The sequence below is a fragment of the Urocitellus parryii genome, chromosome 10 (assembly GCF_045843805.1).
Source record: "Urocitellus parryii isolate mUroPar1 chromosome 10, mUroPar1.hap1, whole genome shotgun sequence".
Lineage (NCBI taxonomy): Eukaryota > Metazoa > Chordata > Mammalia > Rodentia > Sciuridae > Urocitellus > Urocitellus parryii.
In genome coordinates this window covers 110,569,670-110,596,591 of record NC_135540.1, presented here as the reverse complement: position 1 = coordinate 110,596,591, position 26,922 = coordinate 110,569,670, and the positions used below count along the sequence as shown (strand labels likewise).

Below are 26,922 nucleotides of genomic sequence, written 5' to 3'. Positions count from 1 at the left end.
ATAACAAATGAATATTAGAGAAGAGATTTGAGGTTAAAAATGGGAGAAAGGAAAGTCAAGGAAACTGAAAAGGAGCCAACAGTAAAGTAACAGAAAAAAAAAAATCAACAGAGAACATGGCACTTCAGAAGTCAACAGAAGAAGGAAAGGCCTCAGCAAAGACACTGGGAGAGACTGGTGAAGAGGGATCCAATAGAGACCCCAAGAGCTGAAATTAAATGAGACTGAGAATTGACCATTGAATTTAGAGAAATCTCCTCTGACCTGATTTGACAAAGGTGATTTTTTTAAATTAATTTTTTTTTGAGGGAGAGAGAGAATTTTTTTAATATTTATTAGTTTTCAGTGGACACAACATCTTTATTCTATTTTTATGTGGTGCTGAGGATCGAACCCAGTGCATGCCAGGCGAGCACTCTACCTCTTGAGCCACATCCTCAGCCCCAAATTAATTTATTTTTTAAATACATGACAATGGTGGAATGCATTACACTCATTATTACTCATATACAGCACAATTTTTCATAACTCTGTATATAAAGTATGTTCTTGATGGATAAGGTAATGAACTCTTAACTAGACTTGGAGAAAGAAAGAATAGCAGGTGATAAAATAGAGGCGGAGGCAACAGATAAATCTTTCAAGGATTTTTGTGACAAAAAGGAATAGAGAAATGTGCTACATCTGGAAGTTTAAATTTTAAGGAAGGAGATATTGAAACATTTTTATGTGCTGATATGAATGATAGGTCAAGAGAAAACACTGGTTATACAAGTGCAGGGGTTGATTGTGAAGAGAAGAAGAGAGTGACCAGAGGGTCACAATGCATGTAGGTAGATACAGAGGGTGGTGGGAAGATGAAATACTTTCCTTCTGTTTCTTTTCTTTTATTTTTAAACAAAAAGATAAACAACCCACAGTGAGAAATGAGGAATAATTGTTGAAGATGTGAGCAGTAAAGAACTGATGTGATTTAGTCATCTTAGCATGAAAACAGATTTACTATGAAAATGTAGTAGTTTCAAGGAGAGTACTGAGGAGCCATTTCAGATATGATAATATAATTATCATGAAAGAAATTGGATTGCCTCTAGTAACGTTCATGTATTTAGGGAGAAAAACAGCAAGCTTACTGAGGATCCAGGCAAGGGAGAAATTAAATCAAAGACCATGGCATCTAAACCAAGTAAGAAGGAAGCGAGGGACTAAAAAAGTAGAAAGTTGACACATTATCTAAGCAGAACCAGGGAACAGTTGTTGAAGTAAGTGAACTAAAAGATCGAAGGTTTTTTCATTCTGCTAAATAAAACCCTGGATAACCTACCTCTGAACTCTCCCAAGGTGCCAAACTAACTACACAATATTCAGCCACATATGCACAGCTTGAGCAATCATGAACACTTCTCAGAAGACTTTACTATAGATTTCTTCTAAACAGTAAGCATATGATTTCATTTACTTATAATTTCTCAGAAATTATTTAGAAAACTAGTGTCCATCAGTTCAGCAATTATATCTTTTTTTTTTATTTTAAAATATTTTACAATGTTTTAATGCACCAAACTGGAAAGCAAAACATCATTCAAACCAAAAAGGCCATTAGAGCACCACCCTTAAGTGCTGTTTTGCCTCTCTGCTTATTATTCCCTCAACAGTAATAAAACAGAAATCATATCACCCAACTGAAATGCTAATACACTTCCAGAATAACCCAAACAGCAAAAAAAAAAAAAAAAAAAAAAGAGTCTTGCAAAGCCATCTCGTACATTCTTCAGAAGACTGTGAGGAGGGCGAAAAGTCCATAAAGTAAGGCACAAGGATAGGCAATGAGAAGCTGCTGTCCTTCCATGTCCAAGGCCGAAATGAAGATCTTAGAGGCTGAGAGACTACACCAGCCAATGATGATCAGGGCTGACAGGGTTCCAAAGGTGCCCCTGGAACAAAGACAAAGGACACAATTGCCTTACATTAGAAGTGAGATGTCTGGATCAGAGAGCTGCCTCTGAAATGTCCTTGTTATCATATCCAAAATTACTTTAAGTGAGGGTGATGGACCATATTGCACCTAAAAGCCTCAGTCAGTTAGAAATGTTTATGTTTCAGTAAGACTAGAATTAGGAAGAAGAAGAAGAAGAAGAGGAGGAGGAGGAGGAGGAGGAGGAGGAGGAAGAGGAGGAGGAAGAAATTGCCTGCAGTCATACACTGTCATATTCCATCCAACCCCCTGAAATTCTCTTAAGCCCTTCAAGTAGAGCCTTGTCTTATAGCTATAGATTTCCTTTCCCATATTTTCTTCAGAAATGGACACAGTTGCCTTACATTAGAAGTGAGATGACTGGATCAGAGAGGAAAGGTAAATAGAGATAAAATAGAGATCAAATCTAGCAGGGTAACCTACTCCTCCCAGGTCCACCTCCCAGGTTTTTGTCAGAGATAAAAAACCCTGACACAGCTCAAATAGAGAACCCATGGAATAGGAAAGCACATATCTGTGGGACCTCCCAGTGCCTCACCAAGTACATAGTTTATAGGTTAACATGAGGACTTTTTAGAATTTTTAATCCATCCATACTGGAAAGAATTCGTAAAATTGGTATTTTCAAAAAGTAACTGTGGAGTCAATCTGTACTTTCAGAACAAACGGACAAATAAAATAGTTTAGTGTAGCCAGCTAGAGAATAAAAAGGGAAGTAAAGGTGGTAGAGAGTAAATTTCTTTCCTCATATGTAAAATAGAATGGATTCGTGAAGCAGGAGGATCACAAGTTTGAGGCCAGCAACTTAGTGAGGCCCTAAACAACTTAGTAAAACCCTGCCTCAAAATAAAAATTAAAAAGATCTGGGGATGTAGATCAGTTGCAAAGCATCCATGGGTCCCCTTCACCCCAAATAATAATAATACAAAAAGACAGAAACAATTATTTAGGAAAATAAGACATAAGAGATAGGAACAATTTCAGGATTTAGTGTCTAGCTTTAAAGCAATGAAGTAACTTGACAATAGTTACCTGGCAAAGTGGGTGCTAGGCAAAGATCTTTTAACTCCTAGTGCATCGTTCTTTCCACCATCAAACTACACAACCTCATTTGATCCTGATTTGATTCTAAACTTGAATATTTTCAAGTTTAGAATTTTATTTTGTTTATTATTTGTGAGAATGACAGAAATACTAACGTTTAATAATTGAACAAAAGTAAAACAGGTAAAAAATTGCACAGTGCAGCTTATAATACCTTAGATTATTAATAAAACAAAAATATTAATGGCACCAAATACTATATTAATTGGTTTAATTAAAACCAATTAGAAATAATTGCTGGAGTGATATAATGTGTATGTTTCCATGATGGAAAATTTAAAATTATATATAATAATTTTAATGATATAGTGATATGCCTAAAAAGGCAATTTTAACTTAATGGTCTTAGAGGTCAGATAGTTTATTCCCATTTAATATAATTTAAAATATTTCTAAACCATCTGTTAGGATTTGGATCCCAACTGTCCCCTCCAGGCTCAATACTAAAGGTTTGGTCACCAGCCTGTGCTACTATGGGAGGCCTTGGAACCTTTAGAAGGTGAGGCCTAGTGGGGGAAATTAGGTCACTGGGGCCATGGCTTTAATGGGAATATTGGGAGCCCCTTTCTCTCTCTCTTTCTGCTTCTCAGCTGTGAGGAGGTAAGCAGCTTTGTTCTACCATGTGCTCCTTACCATGATGTTCTGACTTTCCATAACCCAAAAGGAAGGGACCCAAGCAACCTTCAACTAAAACCATGAGCCAAAATAAGTCTTTCCTTTTAATAAGTTGATTTTCTCAGACATTTCTCAGACACATCATCCTTTATACTTTCAGAATGAAAACAAAAAGTGCAAACTTTGGGTGATTTACCAAATCCAAGAGTTTTAGTTCTTTATTTTCCTCCTAATACTCTGAACCATTTAAAATGTCCTGAGGAGACATGAGACTAAATCAATCAGGGTCACTCCAAGTGAATTTTGACTGACTAAATAAAGACATAGACATAGAAAGTACCTTTTTGGGGTTAGTGACATCTGCTCAGCCACAGCTTCCACAAGGAGGGCAAGGCAGGCAAGAAATAGAAAGAGCATGCCCCAAACCCAGGTTTTATTTGGCAGAAGCCATTCAAGTGAGACAAGGGGTAGGGTTACAACAAACTAGTGGGTGTAATCCAACCCCATCAGGTGATGCCCACTCCTGGAGCTACACCTCTCTTATCCCAGCAGAGGTAAGGTCCAATTGCATTGCAATGGGTACAATACCAGTTCAGTACCTCTTTACTCAGGACTTAACGGTGTATAGGTAGCTCCTGTCTAAAGCAGCTCCCCAAAATGCCCTAAGTCTCTACTTTGCTGAAAATAATGTTAAAAACTTTGAATTTTTAAATGGTGGTCAAAATACTATTCTTTTACAAAGTGTCTGACAAAGTAGCAGTAGAACCAAACTCTGTACTATCATGTCCAGCCTATGTACTAAGCAACCCAGTAAATGGAACAACTTGCTAAAGATCACAATATGCAAAATGTGGACTTTTTTTCATGGATAAGACTCAATAAACACAAATCACATTATATGAATGCATTCAAGGTATCCATCTCCTGTTTTTTCTTCTTTTTTAAATGTTGAGTGATCAATGATAAACTAGGGGTTTGCTCTAAATTAATATTGCTTTAAATGAACATTACTTTAAGAATGAGACCATGTTAAACAAAAAGAGTACTGCTAAGGCATTCTCAACAATGTTATGACAACAATTGTTTATTATGAAAATAATTATAACTATGAACACAAAAATATTAAAGCCTTTTGTAAGTTGTTCATGCTTGCACTGGTAAATTTTTAATGTCCTATCCAATGCCATTAATAACCTAAGACTTGTCTCTCCTTTGGATATAAAAGAATGAACGAACACTAAAGGCAAATATTTATTTCCAAGTGGGTTTGGAACATGGCAGGTGACAAGAATTATGATATCACTTGCTTTCTCTCACCAAAGTGGTAGTGATAGGCAGATACACTGGAAAGTGCCCTACAGAAGCTTGTATCTATGGTATCCTTATTCATAGTTTTGAATTGCAAATATCAACTGTGTAAGTGAAGGAAGAAAACTTTAAAAATGTATTGAATGAGAATATATGCTATAAAGTTCTCCAGAATTAATATCCTCATCAGGGTTCCTGGGAATTCTGCATTGCAAGGAGACCAGCTGAGAAAGAACAGTTGCTTCCAGCCTAGAAGGCGGAGTGCCTGGGAGCTGAAGCAATTTGTCAATGTTCAGCAGGCATTTACTCTTCCAAAATCAAATAAGTGAATTTTCTGTAGTTGTTATATTACCCATGACAATAGTTCACACTGAAGAATGTGGCAACTTAGAAAGTGCCAGCTTTAAAAATCGCTTGGCTTGATTTATTTTTTAAATCATGGAAATAGGAATAACACCTGAGCCAAAACCAATTTAATTTTCTGAATCCATGTGTAGCTTTTAATAGACATGGTTTCCCCAATTCCATTGCCAAAATGATCAGAAAGAGCTTAACTTTTGCACTGGTCTGGCAAGCCTTAATGATGATTGTGCATGTGGGGTCCATCAGTGCACACAGACACTTACTGTAATGAAAAGAAGATGGCACAGCTGGACAGGATGACCATGGGGAGCAGGCAGTAACCTAGCACACTGGCCACACAGCCATATGACACCCCTGCAGAGCTCATCAAGTTCAGTAAGGCATGAATCCCAAGGCAGCCAATGGCACTCATGCCATACACGTAACCAAATTGAACTTTTCCTGCCTGAAACAAAGCGAAGAAAAAAGGATAAATGCTCAACCAACATGGAGAGAAAACCAGAATGACAACAGAGCAGAGAGGATCTGAGAGTCAGTTTAAGCTGTTCTGTATCTTTGTAGTACCATCATCAGGAGAATGGGAATTCCAGAAAAAATACTGCCTGTAGTATAAATTCTGATTCTGAAAACAAATATCATGAGTATACTTGGAGTAAGACAAGCAAAAAAGACAACAGAAATATTAAAAACTGCTAGGCATATATATATATGGCAGTGTAATATACAGACACATTTACCATAGGTTGTCTATAAAGAGAAGAGTTCACAAAACAGACTATATTTTCTCCCCATATTTGTTGAGTATCTGAATAACGAAATAAAGTGATAAAAATTCCAACTTAGTCTTGTAGATCTCTACAAAGCATATTAGTAATACTGCCATTTTAAAATTCTGTTTCAAATTCCAACACAGGTTTATATTCAGAACAGAAAGCACAGATACTATTTTCTAACTTCAAAATACTTCCCCATCAACCCTGCCTGTAAAATTACCCTCATTACAACATCATGATTCAAAATATTTAATGTTCTTCTAATTATTATACTATTTTTATATTGCCCATGCATGTTGCATTTCTAGACCACACTCACAGTTCCATCAGAAAGGATAAATGAACAAGTAATTTTAAGCCACTCATTTTCTTGGTGTTAGGCGTACAGATAAGGCCCAGGTGTTAAAGGCTTGAGGAGCAATGTATGGCACCATGGATGAGCATGGAAGGAAGTTAGGTTACTCTGGTTGTGTCCTAGAAGGGAATATTGGGACCCTGGTCCTTTCCTGTCTATCTCTTTTGTTTCCTGGCTGCCATGAAGTGCCATGAAGTGAGCAGCCTTGTCCATCAAAATTCATCCTCCATGATGTTTTGTCTTGCCACAGGCTCAAAGACAAGAAGGCCAAATGATCATGGACTGGCACCTTGGAAACAGTGAGGCAAAATAATCCTTTTCTCCTTATAAGATGAATATATCAGGTATTCAGTCACATTAATGGGAAGCTAATTAACAGAAAGGAGAAAGAACAAATAAAGCTAAATTTATGTTCAAAGCTTGAAGTTATTTCCTGTCGTTTGCTTCCTTCAACCTGAAGAAATCCCACTAAAACAATTGTGCCTTATGTCAGCAGAAATCATAAAAATGATGAGTATGTTATTATGAATCTTACATCTCAGAGATAGTGAAGAGATTTGGGTATTGATACCAAGTTAGCTTCGCTTTTACTGTACAATAGTTATACCAGCCCATAAAATGATTCCTTAATTATAGATATCTAGGGCACAGTTAACCTAGTATCAAATGGATTCTGAGTTAAATCTTACTTCAATTAATATCCAGGGGGAGATTTTGGAATATCTTTTTTGCTCTGTATATATCAGAATCAATTGTAAAGTACTGCATCTAATAGAAAACTCCAAATGGTAAAGTTTCATTAAATGATTCAAACATTATTTCATATACATGTATATGAAATATACATGTATATTATACATTTATATATATATAAATATACAAACATATATGAAATATATATGTATTTCCATAATTTCAGAACTAAAGGGCAACTTAAGAGTCACTCAAATTCCTTTTGTCTTGAAGAAAATGAAGAAATGAAGGCATAGAAATATGAAACAAAAGTTCAAGATCATAACTAGTAGCAGTTATGGGCAGACTGAATTTTCTCAATTCCCAATAAGGTTTCTTTTGACTATATTGTTTGTATTTAAAACATAAGAGAGGATATTTAAATAACTCAAATCAACATTATACATCAAGAGATATCTTAATAAGATTAATGCTATCCTTTAAGGGATGATAAAAGTAATATTTTCTACAGAAAAATAAACAGCTGTTATATTAGAAATGGATTGGAAAAGAAAGATGAGTTAATATATTAAATTGATTGTTTCTGACTATTTGATTAATTGGCATTGCCATGATTAGCAGCTTATTCCAAGATTATCAAATTACTGTGACAAAGACTGAAGACAAAATGAAAACTCTAGTTGTTAGTGTATGATTGATACAGAATATTTGTATTAGCTGTAGCAAAAAGAAAAAAATAAGATGTTATCAGTATCCTGTTGTATTATCATCACCATACTTTTGTGTTCTCAGCACTATATCATTGTATTATTATCATTATACTATTGTAGTGGATAAATATGATGTGATGGTTATTGGCAATAATACCATATAAAGACCCAGATTGCTATCAGTATTTTGATTGGTATTATAAAATTTATATATGAAAGTTAAAATTTGTTTAGTTACAAATACATCCTAGAATATTTTTGAGAATTGTAGCTACATTTAGGGAAAATTAGTTTTTTATAGGAAGTGGATAGTAATAAGAAGAATGAATCTCTATTTTAAGGGCTCTTCCTAGAATCTTTAATTTCCTATAACATTTTCCCTGCCAGTTTGTGCTTTAATGAAACTGTAATTTTCAGACAGGCTTAATCATCTTATATTTTTAATGTATTGTCATTCCCTCCTTGATATAAAATGATAGCTTTTTTTCTCATCTCTATTTTGTTCTTCCTTTTATTAATGAAACACTTTAATAAACATGATCTGGACCTTCCAAACTTAGGTTTTTCTTAACCTTTTCAATAACCTTTAATATCATTACTTCCAAATATAAATAATATGCACAAGACACATGGTAAAGTCAGGGAGAAAAATGCTTTCATAGAAGTTAGAAAACTAAAATTATAGTGAAAAGAGTTAGGTTGATTGAACAAATCATACCTTATCATTGCACCTTAATGTATTCATAGTAGCCTAATCAAAAACAAGGAGACCTGTCTCACATCTCACAGGATGTTAGAAATATTCTTAGGATATACTACAGCAAAGAAAATAATGACCAAAGGTAAATGATTTGTCCAGTGGGACAATATAAATCTAATAGGAAACAAGAACTAAACTTTAGGACTTTTATTTCTCAAATCCATGTTTTCCTTCAAATGATTCCTGATTGACAGTCTTTTCTTAGTAACAAGAAAATTTGATTTGGTAGTTCTATTTTTCTAAATTTTAAGTTTATATTTTTGTCTGTTTTCATACACTACAACAGCTTCTTTTTGTCACTATGGTTGATTAATTGAATATGCCTCTCACTTTAAAAAGTCAAAAACTAAACAATTTTTACTACATAAAGCAACATACTTTATTTCTTTTTTTAATTAACAAAGATCTTTTTCAGAACACATACTGGCAAGGATAAGCATTAAAATCTGGTGTTTATGGTTGCACAGTACCAGAAGCAGGGTGGCTCCCAGGGCTATACAAAAAAGGATAGGTCCTGTGAGATCAGTTTCATTCATAATGCTGCCATCTGCTGGCTTCATTGGGTTTAACACCGTCAAGGTTTTTTGCCATATATGATCAAAATTGATTCCAAGTTCTGCAAAAAGAAAAAAAAAAAAATATATATATATATATATATATATATATATATATATATATATATACATATACATATACACACACATACATATACATATACACACACATATACATACATACATACATTCATACACATACATACACACACATACATATACATTTATATATGTAAATATAGAGGGTAAAACAAGTTACGTTATTTAACTAAAATTAACACATTTGATTAGTTTACTCAGCCTTTTAATCTTATTGTTGTATCTTCATATTTTAAAGTTATATATAATAATCTTTAAAAACAAAATGAAAAGAGTTTTTGTTGCCCAAGTATGAGCTAAAGGAATATGTTAGAGAAAAAAAATTCCATCTAGGAAACATTTTCCTTATTTATGCAATGAAGATAAGATTAAAATACAGTTAAAATTGGGAAATAGACTTATATAGTAAAAATTAAAACTCTAGCTAACAGACCAAAAATCTAATGCATCTGTAAATATTTCCTTTCCCTGTATACAATTGCTAACATTCCTGAAATTTTGTGTTATCAACCATGGCATCATTTTTTCAAATAGCAGAACTTCATAGAGACTCAATCTAGGTCTGGGATTTTTATTCCACTTTGGCTAATGAGAAACAATTTAATGCCAAATGGATGAAACTTCACAAAGGAAAAAAGGGTAGAGGTCTTTCCAGGAAGAAAAATAATCAGTATGTTTTTATTTCTATAAAATCAATGCACTCTGAGGTAAGGTCAATATAGTTAAAGATTAACTTCTTAAGACAAGTTAATCTTTCCCCTTTGTGAGTGATAGTGTTAGAATAAAATATTCAAAATCAGTGGGGTCAATGTCCATGAGTCCAGACTCATTTAGAAATTTCTAATTCTTTTCTCCATAGTCTGTTTTCCAAGGAATTTTGACTACTATATTCCTCTCCTTCTATATAATTTTTGGAAAAAAATCTATTCATTTGAAATCTACTGAATATAGAAATAAATTTTGATACTATATCAGTTTATTTTCTCACTAGTCTTATAAACTAGGAAGTATCTTAGGAAGAAAAACAGAACATTCAAAGAAAATTATGTGGCTTCCTTTCATCATTTTAAAATTTCAATAAAGGTGAGATATATCCTAGAAAGAATCCAGGGTAAATATGTGCATTTCACCTGAAACAAACTACCATTTATTAAGTGTTTGATCCTTTCCAAGATTTACATGCATTGGTCTTATTAACATGTTAGCACCGCTGTTTTAGTCCCATTTTATGTATCAGATGGATAAGGTTTTGAGAGACTAAGCAGATTATCCAAAGAAAGAAAATCAGTTTTGCATATTCAACAATCTGAAGAGCACATGCATTTAACTGTATAGGTGTTTTTGGATGAATGTGCATCTAATCTTTATATATATATATATATATTTTTTTTTTTAAGTAGTCCAACTCTCCCTTGTAAAGGGCTAGCTTTCTAAATTCATTAGTATGTGGCATCCAACCTTCCTTACTAGGATTTGGCAATCTTGGTTAGATACTGAGTATATAGCTCAGCTGTTTCTGTTTTGGGCTTAGATTCATGACTTACCACTGAGCTACATCCCCAGCCCTCAGCTTTGTTTTTGTTTTTTATTAATAGTGGCAAGTAGCACCTAAATACCTTGCAAACCTGACATTAAGTACACAGCATACAAGAGAGACTGTGAATGTTTCTATGATGAGGGGCATGTTTTAACAATGCAGTAATATTAACAAGAGTCAGCTAGATACTGATCTGAACTGGGGTAGGAAAGACACTCTTTTTCTTGTTTCATGCACTGCTAGACACTTTGCCATCCAAAAAAAATTTTATTTGACTAGTTAAATTAATAGTGAGCAACTCATTTACATTTAAACTTCCAAGTTTTTCCCTTTATTTTCCAATGCATTTATATATTTCTTAATAAATAGACAATTTGGAAAAATATACAAATCCACCAAGCTTAAAATAAGGTTAGAATTCTAATGTAACTTTTAAAAATAGCAGAAGACTTTAAAAATTGAGAAATGATGTCATTTAACTTCATCTGAGTCTTATGAAATTTTCAAATTTTATTTTTTGTTTTGACAGTCATGCTAACTGCATTTTCAATATTTGCCATAATAAAGTAGCCTTTGATTCCAATTGCTTTTTTCCTTGAAAAGCATAGTTATTTCTGAAGAAACTGAGAGGGAAAATGATTTATGCAATATCATTACTGATTTCTACCATTTACTTGATGGCATAATTAAATTCCACACATATTTCAATATTGATTCTGAAATAGTGAATGAATGCAGAATCTACTAAATATTTTTGTAAGAAAAATATTTTGTTTACTGAATTATATCCATATAAAATTTAGCTCACAATTTTTTTTACAAGGTTTGGGAATTAGATAAGTATGTGTTAATTGTAGAAACCCTAATACAACACCTTTGTATACAAAATAAAAGATAAAAGATAAAAACCACTGTGAAATTTGAATGCAAAGTTTGTTGTTTTGCTGTCATCTAGTGGTAGTAAAATATATAACATATTCTATAAAAATAAAATATTTTCTATGCAAATTGTAGCACTACCCTTTATATATAAATATCAGGCTGTACTACAAATACCAATATCGGTATTTTTTTAGTCTGACAGTCTTAAATTGACTATTATTCTTGAAAATGCCTTTGTTAACATATTGACTGTCCATTATCAAAAAGCAAAAATCATCATTCTTACATAAACCAAATGAGTGTCTTAGATTACCTTGAGGAGTAAGTAAGCACTGGAGGAGTAAACAAACACATTTTCAAATTAACATGCTTTTATGCATGGAATGTTCATTATTATAGCTTCATAATTTTATAGGATATTTTGGTATGTGCTCAATCAAAACTAACACATGTCATTTATCACCTCATCCTAGAAAGCCTGCTTAGGGCTATTCCATGTCTTTGGACAGATGAAACTTGCAACTTTCACAGCTATCCAGTTTGAAGAACATTCTGGGCCAAAACTCTAGATAGTTCATAAATTCAAAAAATAGAATTATGTCATGTGCTCCCTTCTCTATTATGTATATGGTAGGGATGATAACAAAGAAATGTAAAAATTCATTCAGAAATGTATGGGAAGGGGAATCTAACATACTTACTATTCAAAGTTAAAAAAGACATTAGTAGAGAATATATAAAAATAAAGTCTAACAATAGAAACATTTCAGATAACTGAAAAAAAATATTTTCAATAAATTTTGTGGGAGAGAATTGGTTAACCATTAAAGAGAAAACTAATGTAAAATCCTTCACATGTTACACTAAAACAATTGTCAAATCAAAAATCTAAATACTAAGCAAAGGAATAATCCTAAATTTGAAAAATCTATAAGTGAGTATGAACATTTTCTGGAACTAGAGAAATAGAGTCTAAGCAACACAGCAATTGGAAAGAAAAGTTTCCAACAAAAGTATTCTTGATTTTAAAATATAAACATTAAAATTTCTGTTTCCCAATGATCCATGACCAAATCAGATGGCAAACACAAGTTAGGAAGAAATGTTTGAAATATATATTCCAGAAAGTAATATCTTTACTATATAAATATCTCTTAAAGAAAGAAAAAATTAAAAATTTCTAGTAAATATGACTAAAATAAAAATAAAATAGGAAGAAGTGAAAATGGTCAATAAACTTGTTTTTAAAATGTCAAAATTTTTAGGAACTAAGAAATGCAAAGTCTTCCTTTTTCCTTTCTTCCTATCAAATCAAAAGAGTTATATCACAGATTCTCCTGCACTGGTCTAATGGAAAATCCAATTTCTGAGATTTGGTTGACCTAATCATTTCAAGTTATGAATACATTTCAAGGATAAGGCTCTGTACAGGTCAAAGGATTTTCAGCACGATGCTCACCAAAGCATTACTTTTTATAAGGAACAACTTTTAAGGTATAAAACATTGTACTTTTATGCCAGAATATTAGGAAACCATTATAAATCATGTTTTCAAATAATATTTAATGACTTTTAAGAATTCATTATGGAAATACTCATGATGAAATGTAAATGAAAAGAATACAAAACTACATACCCATGGAATGATACAACTTTCACCTTTAAATACTCAAATTCATATACATACAATGAAAATAATATTTCATTTTTAAGTGTGTATATACCTACATATAAAATATATACACCATGCATAGGAAAACAGCACACAGACTGGACAGAAATACACCAAATTGTAAATGGTAATCATGTCTTGGAGTTTCAATTTGGAGTGATTTTTATATTTTCATTCATGTTTCCAAATATACTGGATACAATTAGACAACTGATAGTTTTTTTTTTTAAAGCAAAGATGTTGGTGGAGTCAACATAAAGGTTTTAGTTAATAATAACTTAAACACTATCAGTCACTCTCATTAAACTAGGTGTTTATTAATTACAGAGACAAAATACAATGAACTGGTAAAAACATAACTACCCTGAAACTTAAGTGGCTTCTAAAGAACCAGTGGATGTATTATACAATTTCTGGTATCTTTTTGAATGGTTTAAATCATTCATTTTGTTTTACAGTTTCTAGGCAGAAAAAGAAGATGGCTCATATAAAGAATTAGTATATGCAAAGGACTTGGAGTAACTAATCATAAGTATATCTTCTTAGGTCTCAAATTTAAATCCACTTGAGTTTTCACTTTTTAATACCCATGTTTCTAGTATCATACTGACATTTTAGCATGGCTGAATGTACTGAAAACAAAAATCAATGGATAGATACACCTCTGAACCCCCCGCCCCAGGGACCTCAGTTTCAAGTGTTCAGGGTTTCCTTTTCAAAAGCAGCATCATTTTCTAGAATCACATTTTTTTCTCTGCCTGGTCATACCAAGCTGAGATGAGAGGGTTCATGTAAGTCAGGGGGGAGAAGCAGGCTTGTCAACAACAAATATTAATTTAAAAACTATTCCCTTTGCTCCCAGGAAAATAGCAGAAAATAAAATATAAAGTGCTTCATTAATTGGGGCAGGAAGGGTGGTTGCTTTGGTATTAGTACTTTTGTCAAAAGCTGTCTTTGCTGAGAGGGTCAAAATTTAAGAAAGAGTGAATAAACATTAATAACTATAGCCATATCATAATAATAGCGAAAATCTACTACCAAATTTCTCTACACAAACATGCAACAGATTTTCAATGATTTCCATGTATTGGTTTGGCAGGCTCTTGTTATGCTGAAACAATTATACATAAACACTGTGCGCAGCATGCTGACAGCACACATTAAGGGCTGATTATTGCTATTATTCTTCGAGCTGTGCACACATTAATAACACTTCCTTAACTTATCTTCTAGCAAAGGAGGCTCTTCATCAAAACTGTCAATGTAAGGAGATTGTGAATAATAATCCAAGTTGGATGCTGGCTGAAAAAATTGTCCTGCATAACCTGACGGCATGAGCATCTCTGGAGGAACAAGAGGGTCAGGCTGAGGCTGCTTACTGGCTTGCTGTCTGAAAAAGGGAAAATACTGATATTTATACATGTAATGAAAGGATATCATGACAAATCAAGAGAGGACATATAAATTTTCCTTTTATGAATATTTACTTATAAGTAAAGTAGCCTACTTCAAATTTAACTTTAATTTTTAAAATCCCACAAAATAATTAACTGGCCTTAAAAAGACTTGTAGAAGAATGAGCTATACCTACCAATTTTAATTGAGCATGTACAATGTGCTGGGCACTGCCCCTTATATTTTCTGAACTAAAACTTTGTATGGTTAAAACTGTATTTGTAATCCCATCTCATAGGAAAGGAAATAGAGGCTTATGGATACAAAATGACTCTCCCAGTGTCATGCCAAAGCTTTGCAGGTGCTGAATGCACTTCGTGGAAGCTTTCTAGATGGTGCTTTGTTCCCAAGAGGATGCAATCACCAACTGTGAAGCCCTTACAAATCTGTAGAAATAACAAGTGAGAACCACAATTTTAGTAGCATAGTCAAATTCAAAGGAATAATAAATACATGAACTACCTACTATCCATAATGGAATGCGCTGTCCAGTTCTGGCCATTCCCAGAAAAATATTACTAATCAATGAATGTATCCTACAGCTTGCTTTAGTTTCTTTTTTGAAATGAGTAATTTAGTTTTGCCAGGACATCATATTTCAATTCCTTTCTGAACATGGTTTTGTTTTATTTATTTATTTATTTTTACAGCTTGTGAGGAAGTGGGAAAATATTGATCTTTGTAAATAATGTCTTACTAGAACTAGAGAAAGGAAGAAAGGAAAAGAAAGAGTGGTAAAGTTATTGGTGAATTTTGTATAGGTGTATAGCTTTTACCAGGGGATGAAGTATAAAATATTTCCCATTAACACGTTTAAGTTTTTTCACCTAAGGCCTTTTGCCTATGCTAAAGATAAGGTCCAAAAATTTGAAATTTGTGACCCACTGTGATCTGCTCATGCTAAAATATTTACAGAATGGCTTTTGAATATTTCCTTCTGACATTAATCTTAATATAAAGTATAAGAGTAACACACTTAATCTTTTATGTGTATAAACTTGATCAATAAAATAACTATTTTAGCAAATAAAGCCATAGAGATGGAGAGACATACATTTAATAATTCATGAACTCAACTGTAGCTCATTAAGGGCAAGGAACCTTTTGAACTTCCCACAGTATAGGCTGATTACTATAGTTTTCATTTAGTAATCCCCCCACCCCTCTAATAGAGTAGGTAAACTATCAAAAGTACCAGTAAAACAAATGACAAATTGATCAGTAAAATTGCCCTAGTGTATCTTTTTTAATGTATGCCTTTCTAGAAAAATAAAAAGGGCAAAGAAAGATGACCCAATGAGGTATCTAAATAAGATTCTCATTGACATACTTGCCTGGCTTCACCATGAATCATGCTCAGGCATTGCCAACTAGGTTAGAGGAAGTATAACTTCCACAGTTACTACCTGTAAAACAAGCTCTATAAATGGAGGGACTCAACATGGGTAGCTATTTTAACCCAGTGTCTCCCACAAAAGGGAAAAACATATTTTTACACATTAGAAAATACATATATGCCCATCACCAGCCAAATCCTGTCCCCTCCTCTTTCCTCTCTCCTGCTTTGCTCCCTCATCCTTCTCCAACAGCAGCTTGGTCTCTCTCATCCTTATTATAATGGGGCATAGTATTAAAATTTCTCCACCACATATTTAAGATAGTGAGCATTTAAAATTTTTTCCATTTTGAGGAAAAGTCAAAATGATTTATTTAGAAAAATTATCACATTCACATTCCATGACTGTAAAAATTAAAATTCTCTTTTTTGTTTTATAACTTCAACATTGTAAACATTGACTATAATATTTACCATTACATCTTAATGAACAAAACTGAAGTGATACCACAAGAATCACATCAACAGTTCATAGTTTTACCCCCAAACACTCTATAAATAACCCAATTATCTTTCAGGCATTTTTCCTGAAAGTGTTATGAGGAATTATGATTTTAACCACATACTATGAATCTACTTAGTCCCATGTTTTCTGGTATTATCCGTTTTACTAGGTTGTGCCAATTCAAAATGGCTACATCAGCAAGATCTTTTATATTCTTAGTGATATATGTTAAGCTTTCTATATCTTTTCACACACACACACAAAAAAAAAAACAGAATAGGACTGGAAATTTTGTATCACCTATAACATCATTCAGTGTTATTACCAATAACACTGAATGATTAACCTATTAGAAATAATATCAGATTACTACACTCACTTAAGACCTTAAAGATACATCATATCTGTACCCCACATAGCAGTGATGATTTTGTAGAGTGTACCAAAAATCATTTTGTTTTCAATTATACAGCATTTTTATTAGCACTATAAAAAGGCAGATAGTGAAACTGTGATGATTTCTAAGTCATCAAATTATTCTAGATGAAATAAATTTCTACTGAGTTAGACCAAAAGAACTGGACTATGGATTGAAGGATTTAAACATTATCTTTGTTAGTAAACATCTCCTCTTTCTGTAAATGCCACTTGAAACAACTAGAAGGTGACTATAAAGCTCCTTTAGAACAATCAGCAATATTCTTAGTCATATTTCCATTATTTTACTTCTAAGGCTGTGGAGTTAACATCTCTGCCTTTAACCATCTTCCAGTCATAGGATTTTTCCTGAACCAAGACGTGTGGCTTAGCAAACCCAACCTATGGAGTTGAAAATCCTTGTGACCGAATTGCCATTTTATAATCTCAGGAAACCACTTTACATTCTATACCTCAGTTTTTTTTTTTCATCTGTAAGATGAATATAGAACAGAAGTCACAGCATTGTTGTGAACTAAATTAGCAAAAATAAGTACAGGACTTAGAATAGTGTTGAGTACATGAGAAATGAGTAAAGTATAACTAATTAGAATAAATTAAAAAAATAGAATAGAAGAAGGGGATCAGGGGAGAGAGTGGAGGGAAAGGGGAGGTACTGGGGAATGAAACTGGTCAAATTATACTGTTTTATTGTGTACATGTATGAACATATTATAACAAATCACAAACAAACAAATAAATAAATAAATAAAAGTTTAAAAAAAACCCAAAAGTGAGTAATAAGCATTAATTAAACATTTACAAGCTCTTTGCTTCCTGAGACTTTTGGAGGCAGTTTAAATAACTTCCTTGCACCCAGGAATAGTGTGCATCTGTGATTGGGGTCCCTTCCTCAATGAAATTAACATTAGCAGAGAGCTGAGTTTGTGGCCCTTATACACTAGTTACCTTCAGCTTTTACACATTTTGGTTTCCCTAGAACACCTGAAATAACTTCCACAATATCCCACCCATCCTGTGTTTTCCTATCAGAAGAATCTCCACTATACCCATACCAGGAATTCTGTCTCTGAGCTATAAAACAATCATCATTTTTTCAATATCCCCCCTTTCACCACTCATACTCATATAAAACTTCAATTAGCTTTGAAAATCTTATCTTTACTTTACACTAACGTATTTAGGTGGTCACAATCGGGAAATATTTTTACCTGTTTCGGACTCAGTATGACTTAAAATGTATCCTCTAATGCAAATATTTTAAAAATCATCATAAGAAAGCTCAGTTATAATTTTTGTGTTTAGAGATATGTTTGTTGTGTAGTGTCACTTTTCTGTGCCTTTTCACATAATCATTAGCTACATACTTTATTAGAGGTTATGTTTTTCCCAAATTAAAAGTTTCTACTTCCATTGTGATGTTCAACTGGTTTCAGGGGTTTAATCCATGGTGTGCCTACTCCATGTTCTAGACCCAAGTGAGGCAGTGGAGGAATGCCACTTACTTCATGGTTGCTAGAAGCAGAGAGAAAGAATGGGACAGCAGGGAAGATGAACCCTTCCAGGGCATACCCCTAGTGACCAACCTCCATACTTGACCTGCCTGCAGTTATCACCCAGACCACTAGGATGGACTAACTAGGTCACTGAGAGTAGTCTAATCATTTCACTTCTGAACATTTCTGCATTAGAAACTTTGTGTTACAAACTTTCATCCAAACCATAACAGCATCTGAAACAGGCTAGGCCATTACCCCAATCAACACAATCATGAGCTGCCCTCATTTGGTTACATTAATTTCCATCTCTTTATCATCTTGACTTCTGGGAAATGTTGATATGAAAAATCAAATGAGGAAAGAAAATTGGGTCAGATGGGGTGGATGGAAAAAGCTGTGATCCATAAGTTCTTGCTTAAGGATAAAACTTTGTCTTTTGTTGTACTTAATTTTTTCAGTCTGAAAATGTAGATGGTAGTTAATACTACTCTCTTTGCTGCAAGTACATTTATGATGTTACTTTACTTTCCAAAGTGTAAGACATAAAAGGTCACCTGACTAATGCCAGACAACATAGAACAGGGATCTGAATGAGATAAAATTCCAGGTACTTCACTTTTACAGTTGTAAATATATCCCAATACATTTCCCTATCCTTAGAGCACGGTTCAGCAAGTGTGGCTAGGAAGAAGCTTGTGAAAGTAGCATCCATTTGCCTATGTGGGTAGGATGGATCAGTCAATGAAAACAGTGTTCAAATTTCCCCAAGCAGAGTTGAACAGAAGAGCTTCCCAGTGCTTCTTATATTTATTCTGTCTTTTCGTCTTTCCATTTGGAGATTTCAAGGAAATTTTTATTGCTTGTTTTAAAAAGCCTTTAAGAATCTTGGTTGTGAGGTTATTTAGCCTAGATTTTCTGGACTGGCATGGACACCACATATCCTAGTTTGCCTATAGTGGTCCAGTTTATTAGTACTCTCTCACCATTATTATTAACAGCACAATTTTATGCTAATATATCTTCATTATACAACAAATCATATGTTAACCATCATTGTGGGCCTCATCAAACAACACTGGATTTACATCCTAACCCCATTTCTTATTAGTAACCTTGAGAAAGTTTCTTAATTTCTCTGTGTGTCCAGTTTCTCATATGTAAAATGAGAATATTAGTAGTTACCTATCTTATAAGGTTATTTGAAGATACAGTGAATTAATTTATAAAGCTTATAATTGTTCCTAACAGAGAAAGTGCCTGGTAAATTTAGTTATTATGAAAGTTGAAGTATCTGACTCTTCTCCTAGTTCACTAACAGACCCATAAAACATCATTGGAAAAGAACAATATGACCAAATAAACAGTAAGTTTAAGTGACTTAAGGCTTATTAATTACTTTTTAAAACTATACTTATATAACAATTAAATTGTGTTTTTAAATGTACACTTTCCTACATATCATCATAATCATTTTTATTCCAATTCCATCAAGTTGTTGTGAGTAATGTCCTTATGTCTCAGATAAAGACAGAGAAGTCTTCCCAATGTCATGAGAACAACCAATGGTAAAGCCAGAACTTGAACCAGATGCTCTTCACTGTATATACATTATTTTGCATGAGTAAAGGCAAATACTTAATTCTTAATAATTGTTTTATTTTTAGTTCAAGTTCAAATTTTATCTCAAATAATGAATACATTGTGAAATACATTCATGATGATTCCATTATAGCATTTTTCTACTATCTGTATATTACAAATGCATATTTAATTACCCAATTCCCAAAAATAAAATCTCAAATTTTGTGAGGGAAGACGGTGGATTCCATTGTAAACCCTTATCTTTGGTTTGTAATGGTCTTAATTTCAGACACAAAGTAAAACACTTAAAAATTTATTAAGTTAGATGAAATCTGTTTTGCAAGCAGTGTCTTGAAAAAGATCAGGTAAAAGGAATAAGCACTTGCCTAGTGCTTGCATTCAGGTGCCCTCTTAAGTGCTAGTTGAAAAAAATAGAGAAGATATTAACTTGGCATGGATTCCAAGTGAAAGGGGCATTCACAGAAAATTGGATTAATTTCTCTGCCCTTTCCTGTTATTTCAATGTGGGTACTTTACTGAGATATGGTAAGGAGAAGCTTGTCTTCTCCCAAAGAAATTCTACTTGAAATCCCTTGTTATCATATGAACAATTCTCAAAATGGGTGTATATTGACTTAATATAAAATACTTACTCTCTTGATCCATAAAGATTTCCATAGGCATTAGAATCATTATAACTTTGCTCCTGATTATCAATGGTATAATTAGATTGGTAAAAGTCAGTGTCAAATTGTCCCAGGTTTGACATCCTAAAAAATAAGAGCAGTTTTTTAAAGTTCATGAATCCATAAGTTTTTGAGACACTTATATGACGATATAAAATTATGGCCAAATTCCTATCAAAAGGTATTCTTTGGAAGAGGAAATTAAGTATTGTGAAAAGAATTATGGAACTAAATGCTAGAAAGTCATTTACAAAATGTGTTACTTTTAACTACTTTTTCTGGAGTTTTAATATCTTCAAGTTGTGACTTTTGACTAAATTGACTTTTGTTGGCCTAAAAGAACTAACTTCTTCCCCAAATATCCTATTTTTAGTAGTTTAAGAGAAAAAGCTTAAAACTTGGTACACATCTGAAAAGTGTTCTCTTAAGCAGTGTCAGTTTTTCACTTAAAATACACACACACACACCAAAGTCAGAAAGTAAATAGCTGAAAATAATATTGAGACTGAGTTTGATTTTCCTAGAGACTTACAGTTTGCCAACAGCCTCTCTTTTCTCCAGAGTAAAAACAAAACTCTACAAACCTATTTCCTAGTTCTTAGATGTTGTACGTGGGCTTCTCACTGAATCAGAGGGAGAAAGGCACAATAGTAGTAATGGAATAGATTTTTTTTTCCTACATTCTCTGTACATTGTTTCTACTCACTTCTTGGAGTGAAGAGAAATGCATGACTTTGACTTAGATCTCAAGGACAGAATTACCAGATAGAAGAAAAAATGAAGAGGAGAAAGAGATTGTGGAAAAAGAAGCTGTTAGAAAGTAATAGTAACTCTAAATAAAAATTAGAGACTAGAGACTTTTTAGTTGAACAGATATGATTCTTCAACTCAACATATTAATCTTTATTTTTATTTAATAAACTTCTTGTTTTAAATAAGTAAATGTACAAGTCAAAAGCAGTTATTCATATAATTATAATCATTTATGGAATACTACCTATAATAAATTTAAAATGAAATTGCATAAGCAGCATTGACTTTAAGAGCTTCATTAATAAAAAAAAAAACAAATTCAAGTAGCAATTGTTAAATATATCAAATTTTTCAGTTCAGTAAAAATACAGAAAGGTTTTCCAAAATTAGATGCAGCAATTTATACATTGATTTAATAAATCAAGAATTTTCATTAAGAATGTGTATAAAAGTAGGTATGGATTATATGAACTAAAATCAGGACTTAGAAATAAATCTTTTAACTACTTACAATATAAATAACTTACAATTTCTTGTGTTATAACCATATCAGTCATAAAAACATGTTGTTATGAAGCATGGAAAGTAATTTCATTTGAGAAAATACTGAATTTTTACAGCATGCAAATCTTTATGTAATATACTAACTAGTGGTATTGGAGATCTTACATAACCCAGCTTCATATTTTATTTAAATGCCAAGTCTTTTAAAAGGATCAGTAATATCAGGCACATACCTCTATTTTGTATCTGGTGTCTGTATTTTATGTGGAAAGATCCTCCAACAAATGTAACTTTACTTGATAAATTTAAAGCAAATCAGTTGGTGAAAAGATGACGAACTGGCTATATATAGTTTCTAAATTTGTACTCTGACACTCTGAACAGATGCTGCAGCCAAAAAAAAAAAAAAATCCTGCCAATATCCAGTATCATATAACACTTTTTAGGGTTTACAAACACTATGAACAGCATACAGACATAAATTTGATAATGTGGAAAAGTAGATTCAGTTTCCTAGTGTGGGGTGAAGTTGTTTCTTTGAGGCAAGCTGTGGAAACCAACAGACTCAATGCTTCTTCTAAGTCTGTGATATTCAACCTAGATAAAAGTTCCTAATAATATGCAGCAAAAACCAAAATAAAAATGGGGGAGGACTTCAATTTTATCTATACCTAAAATGTTCAATTTATGTGAACAACATTCAGAAGGACTACAATGGTCTATTTTTTTCCTGATTCTTACTCTTCATCAGAGGTCAAGAAAAATACACTAATATGATTTAGTGTTTTCCATGCAAGGCATGTTCTATCCCATTTTCAAGACATCTCTAAGCACTGGAAGCTTTTCAACTCTTCCCTATAGCAGGTAGCTGCCTGAACTAGCTCTCTATATCACCGAGTCACTATCAAAAGAGGTTTCTGGTTCTGACTCAGGTAACCTGGCTAATTCTCTCAATTCCATCTGGATCTATTTTTTTTTTTTTTTTTTTTTTTTTGTACTTGATACGAACCTCATAGGTGGAGGTCAAGTACTCCGGTGGTCTTTTTATGCTAATTCTCCTTTTTAAACTTGGAACTTCTCATGTATCCAAATTCCAGTGACTGAAATTTTCTGTTCAAGGGAAGATAATTTGACATTTAGGAATTCTCAGCAGAAACCAAAGACAGAATGTCAGAGTAAATTTTTTTTTCTACATTGTTTAAAGGCATTTGGAATTTGAATTTCTTTAAACAGAGCTGCTTTTTCTAGGTCACCAGTCAAGTAACAGTGGGTCACACACCTTAACCTACCACTGAGCACCAGACTCTATTCTTGATGCTTGGTTACAAACCAAACAGACTGGCATTTAAAGATATGTATTTTAATATTGATTATACCACATCTATAACTAATAACTATGACCACTTAGGCATTGTTGTATAAACTTTAGATTTCGGTCATTATAGTTTTTGTAATACCCTTCAGAGGTATTGTCATCTCATTTACAGAAAGAGAAATAGAGATTAAATAACTTGCACAAGGCCATCAGCTAGTGGGTAAAAGAGTCAATTAGCAGGCTGAGTCCAACACTTACTTTACTACACAAAATAATTTTATAATAACCTTGTAGAATGGGTCATCAGATTGTCACAGGTGTTATGATTTAGGTGTCCCCCAAAAGCTCATCTGTGAGATGATGCAAGAAAGTTTAGAGATGAAATGATGGGTTATGAGAGCATTAACCTGATCAATGTGTCAATCCCCTGATAAGGATTAACTAAGTGTAACTGAAAGCAGGTAGGGTGTGTCTTGATGAAGTGGGTCAATGGGGACATGGGTTTGAAGCATATATTTCCTATCTGGTCAGCAGAGTGTCTCTCTTTGCTTCCTGGTGCCATGTCCCCTGAAGCTTTCCTCTGCCATACACTTCCACCATGATGCTCTTGCCTCTAGCTTCAAGGAGTGGAGTTGGCCATCTATGGACTAAGACCTCTCAAACTGTGAGCCCCCAAATAAATTATTCCTCCTCTAAAATTGTTCTTATTAGGTCTTTTGGTAATAGTAGCAAAAAAGTTGACTAAAACATTTGATGAAAGACAGAGTTTAGATGAAATTTATATATATAATATATATATATATATATATATATAATATATATATATATATATATATATATATATTCATAGTGTCATCAATTGATTATTTTATTTATTTAAGCAATTATTTTGGATTTCTGGATGACCAAAAAGACTGAATATGAATAACAAAATTCTCACCTGTATAAAGATCACCAAGTTTTACTCAGAAACACATTTTCCTTTTCTCTCCTCTCTCTAGAAATATAAAAGGTTAAGAAAGCCCTTTATTACCTAGATATTATTTATGATATTGACTAAATCCATTAGGTACCACTCAGTAAAGATGAACAAATGGCTTGGCTATATTTTCTTTAGTAATTAAGGGCAAAAAATCTTTCTCAATGCTCTGTTATATCTTTTTGTTTCAATATTACAATATTGTTACTTCATAAATCTTTGGGGTTTTATCATTATTACAATTTTTTCAAGGTATTTCAAGTCCGATTTGAATTTTATTCTTATCAGTGAGTGAAAGTGGTTATGGCAGATTGAGGAAAACAGTAAGATAGAGTACATATTTCAATATTATTGTTAGTATTCATGGGCTGTTGTTGGCCATGATGGAAAAAACATTTTTCCTACTGCAAATGCATCATCCTTATCAATAATTTTCTTCTAGATTTTGATAACAGATTGACTCTATTTCATATTCTATTTGATAAAACAACAGCTCTATTTCCTTTAAGTATGAGAAACACAACTACTTAGCTTAGAGTTTTAATTTCAAGTGTCTTGATATAAGGGTGCTCTTTCAAGGAAAACTCTCTGCTTTGTAGTCTTTATATTTTCACTCCCTGGGAAGAAGTGTACAGAGAAACAAAAATTTTCAGAGAAACAAAAATTTTAAATATAATTTAATTTTCTTTAATTAAAAAAAATCTGCTTTAAAATCTACAAAGCTAGAATGTTTTCTCACAATTTCCAGAAAAATAACCTACGAGGGTTTAGAAAGAGACAAATACACCAAAAATCTGAAAAACCAATGACTAAGAGTCAATCTGTTATCAGAATCTAGGGTAAAATTCTTGAAAAGGATGATGCATTTGTAGTAGAAAAATGATTTTTCCATCATGGCCAACAACAGCCCATTCTTATGAAAGGAAGAAAATTCCTGAGATAACATCTTTTGCTAAATAGAAGAGCAACTATCAACCCTACTGTAAGGACATGGAGTTGGGAATCAAAGCAGAAGTATTTTACCAGAAGCATTCTACCTCTGAGTTACATCCGCAGTCCTATCCTATTTTATTTTGTGACAAGATCTTGTTAAGTTGTCAAAGCTGGCCCAGTATCTGTGATCATCTTCCCTCAGAGTTTTATTCAGCTTCCCCTCCCCTCTCTCGCCGGGACCAAAACAACCTGACCAGGACAATTATAGGAGGAAAAGTTTATTTGGAGTTCAGTTCCAGAGGTCTCAGTCCATAGACAGCTGGCTCCATTGCTCTGGGCCAAGATGAAGCTGAACATCATGGTGGAAGATCGTGGTGGAGTAAAACTGGGCAGGACATGGCATCAGGAAGCAGAGAGAGCGATCTCCACTCTTCAGGGAAAAATACGTAGCCAAAGAAATGTTCCTGTTGACCTAGTTCTATTAGCCACACCCTACCTGCCTATAGTTACAACCCAGGTAATCCCTAACAAGGGATTTATGTACTGATTAGTTTGGAGCTGTCACAACCCAATCATTTAACCTCTCAGCTTTCTTGCATTGTCTCACACATGAGCTTTTTTGGGAATACCATACATTGAAACCATAATGCTCAGGCTTCAGAGTTGCTGGGATTACAGGTGAACACCAACTCTGGAATTACAGGTGAGCACAACTGCATCTGGGAAAAAGTGTTATATTCTTGTGACCCTGGCAGAAGCTTTTTTATTTTTTTAACCATATATTTTTTAGTTGTAGGCGAACATAATACCTTCCTTTATTTTATTTGTTTATTTTTATGTGGTTCTGGGGATCAAAACCAATGCCTCACACATGATAGGCAAGCTCTTTACCACAATCCAGGCCCTGGCAGAAGCTTTTGATGGGAGACTTACTTGTGAAGCAAAGCTGTTCATGTGCTGCCAACATTTCTGCAAAAACATTGTATTACATGGTGAAATGGAAGGCAAGCTACAGTGTTTCTTTTGCATAAAGCCTCCAGGGTTTTTTTTTTTTGACATTTATTTTCCTCACATTCTTAGTACGATTTATAAATGTTTATTTCTGATATTATTTATTCAGATGTGACAATTCCCTTCATGGGATTAAAAAATAAATAAGTTTTATAACTGCCAAGGAAAAATAAGCCTAAGGGAAATGATGCTCCCAGGGGTAACTCACTTTCAAGTAAATTAATACTAATGTGAGGTGTTGAATAAGTCTAAAACTAATGATATAAATTAGAGGAATTAGAAGAAGAAAAATTAAACAGCATTATATAAATAATGATTCACATAAAAAGAAAGACATGTCAGAGAAGCAAAAAAGTAAAACCTGTAAGAAGTATATGCTAAAGAGATTTAGGGGAACTTTTTTGTTTGTTTTTGTTTATTTCAGTGCTGGGGAGTGAACACAGTACCTCACACTTGCTAGGCAAGCACTATATCACTGAGTTATGCTCCCAGCCCTTAAAATAATTTTTTAATAAGACAAATGAAGC

General features: G+C 33.2%; 1 protein-coding gene across 3 annotated transcripts; it reads right to left on the bottom strand.

Moving 5' to 3' along the window:
• Positions 1 to 1,501: 1,501 nt before the first annotated feature.
• Yipf7 (Yip1 domain family member 7) lies at positions 1,502 to 22,497 on the bottom strand. Of its 3 annotated transcripts, none has more exons than XM_077803162.1 (7): positions 22,391 to 22,497; positions 21,433 to 21,523; positions 20,868 to 20,984; positions 14,629 to 14,790; positions 9,127 to 9,274; positions 5,629 to 5,810; positions 1,502 to 1,934 (listed from the first exon to the last, which is right to left on the bottom strand). In XM_077803162.1, the coding sequence occupies exons 3-7, from the start codon at positions 20,981 to 20,983 to the stop codon at positions 1,772 to 1,774; spliced, it is 771 nt and encodes a 256-aa protein (XP_077659288.1). In that variant the 5' UTR covers position 20,984; positions 21,433 to 21,523; positions 22,391 to 22,497; the 3' UTR covers positions 1,502 to 1,771. The 3 variants fall into 3 exon arrangements, with proteins under 3 accessions (XP_077659288.1, XP_077659289.1, XP_077659287.1); XM_077803163.1 differs by having other exon boundaries at positions 21,485 to 21,523; XM_077803161.1 differs by lacking the exon at positions 21,433 to 21,523.
• Between the last annotated feature and the right edge of the window lie 4,425 nt (positions 22,498 to 26,922).

Bases quoted from the DNA above. Each gene is read 5' to 3' on its own strand.
- Yipf7 (XM_077803162.1), bottom strand. From the start codon at position 20,983: ATGTCAAACCTGGGACAATTTGACACTGACTTTTACCAATCTAATTAT. The intron at 14,791-20,867 runs GTAAGTATTTTA...TCCCTTTTTCAG, and splicing joins AATCTTTATGGATCAAGAGA to ACAGCAAGCCAGTAAGCAGC. The intron at 1,935-5,628 runs GTAAGTGTCTGT...TCTTTGTTCCAG, and splicing joins GCCATCTTCTTTTCATTACA to GGGCACCTTTGGAACCCTGT.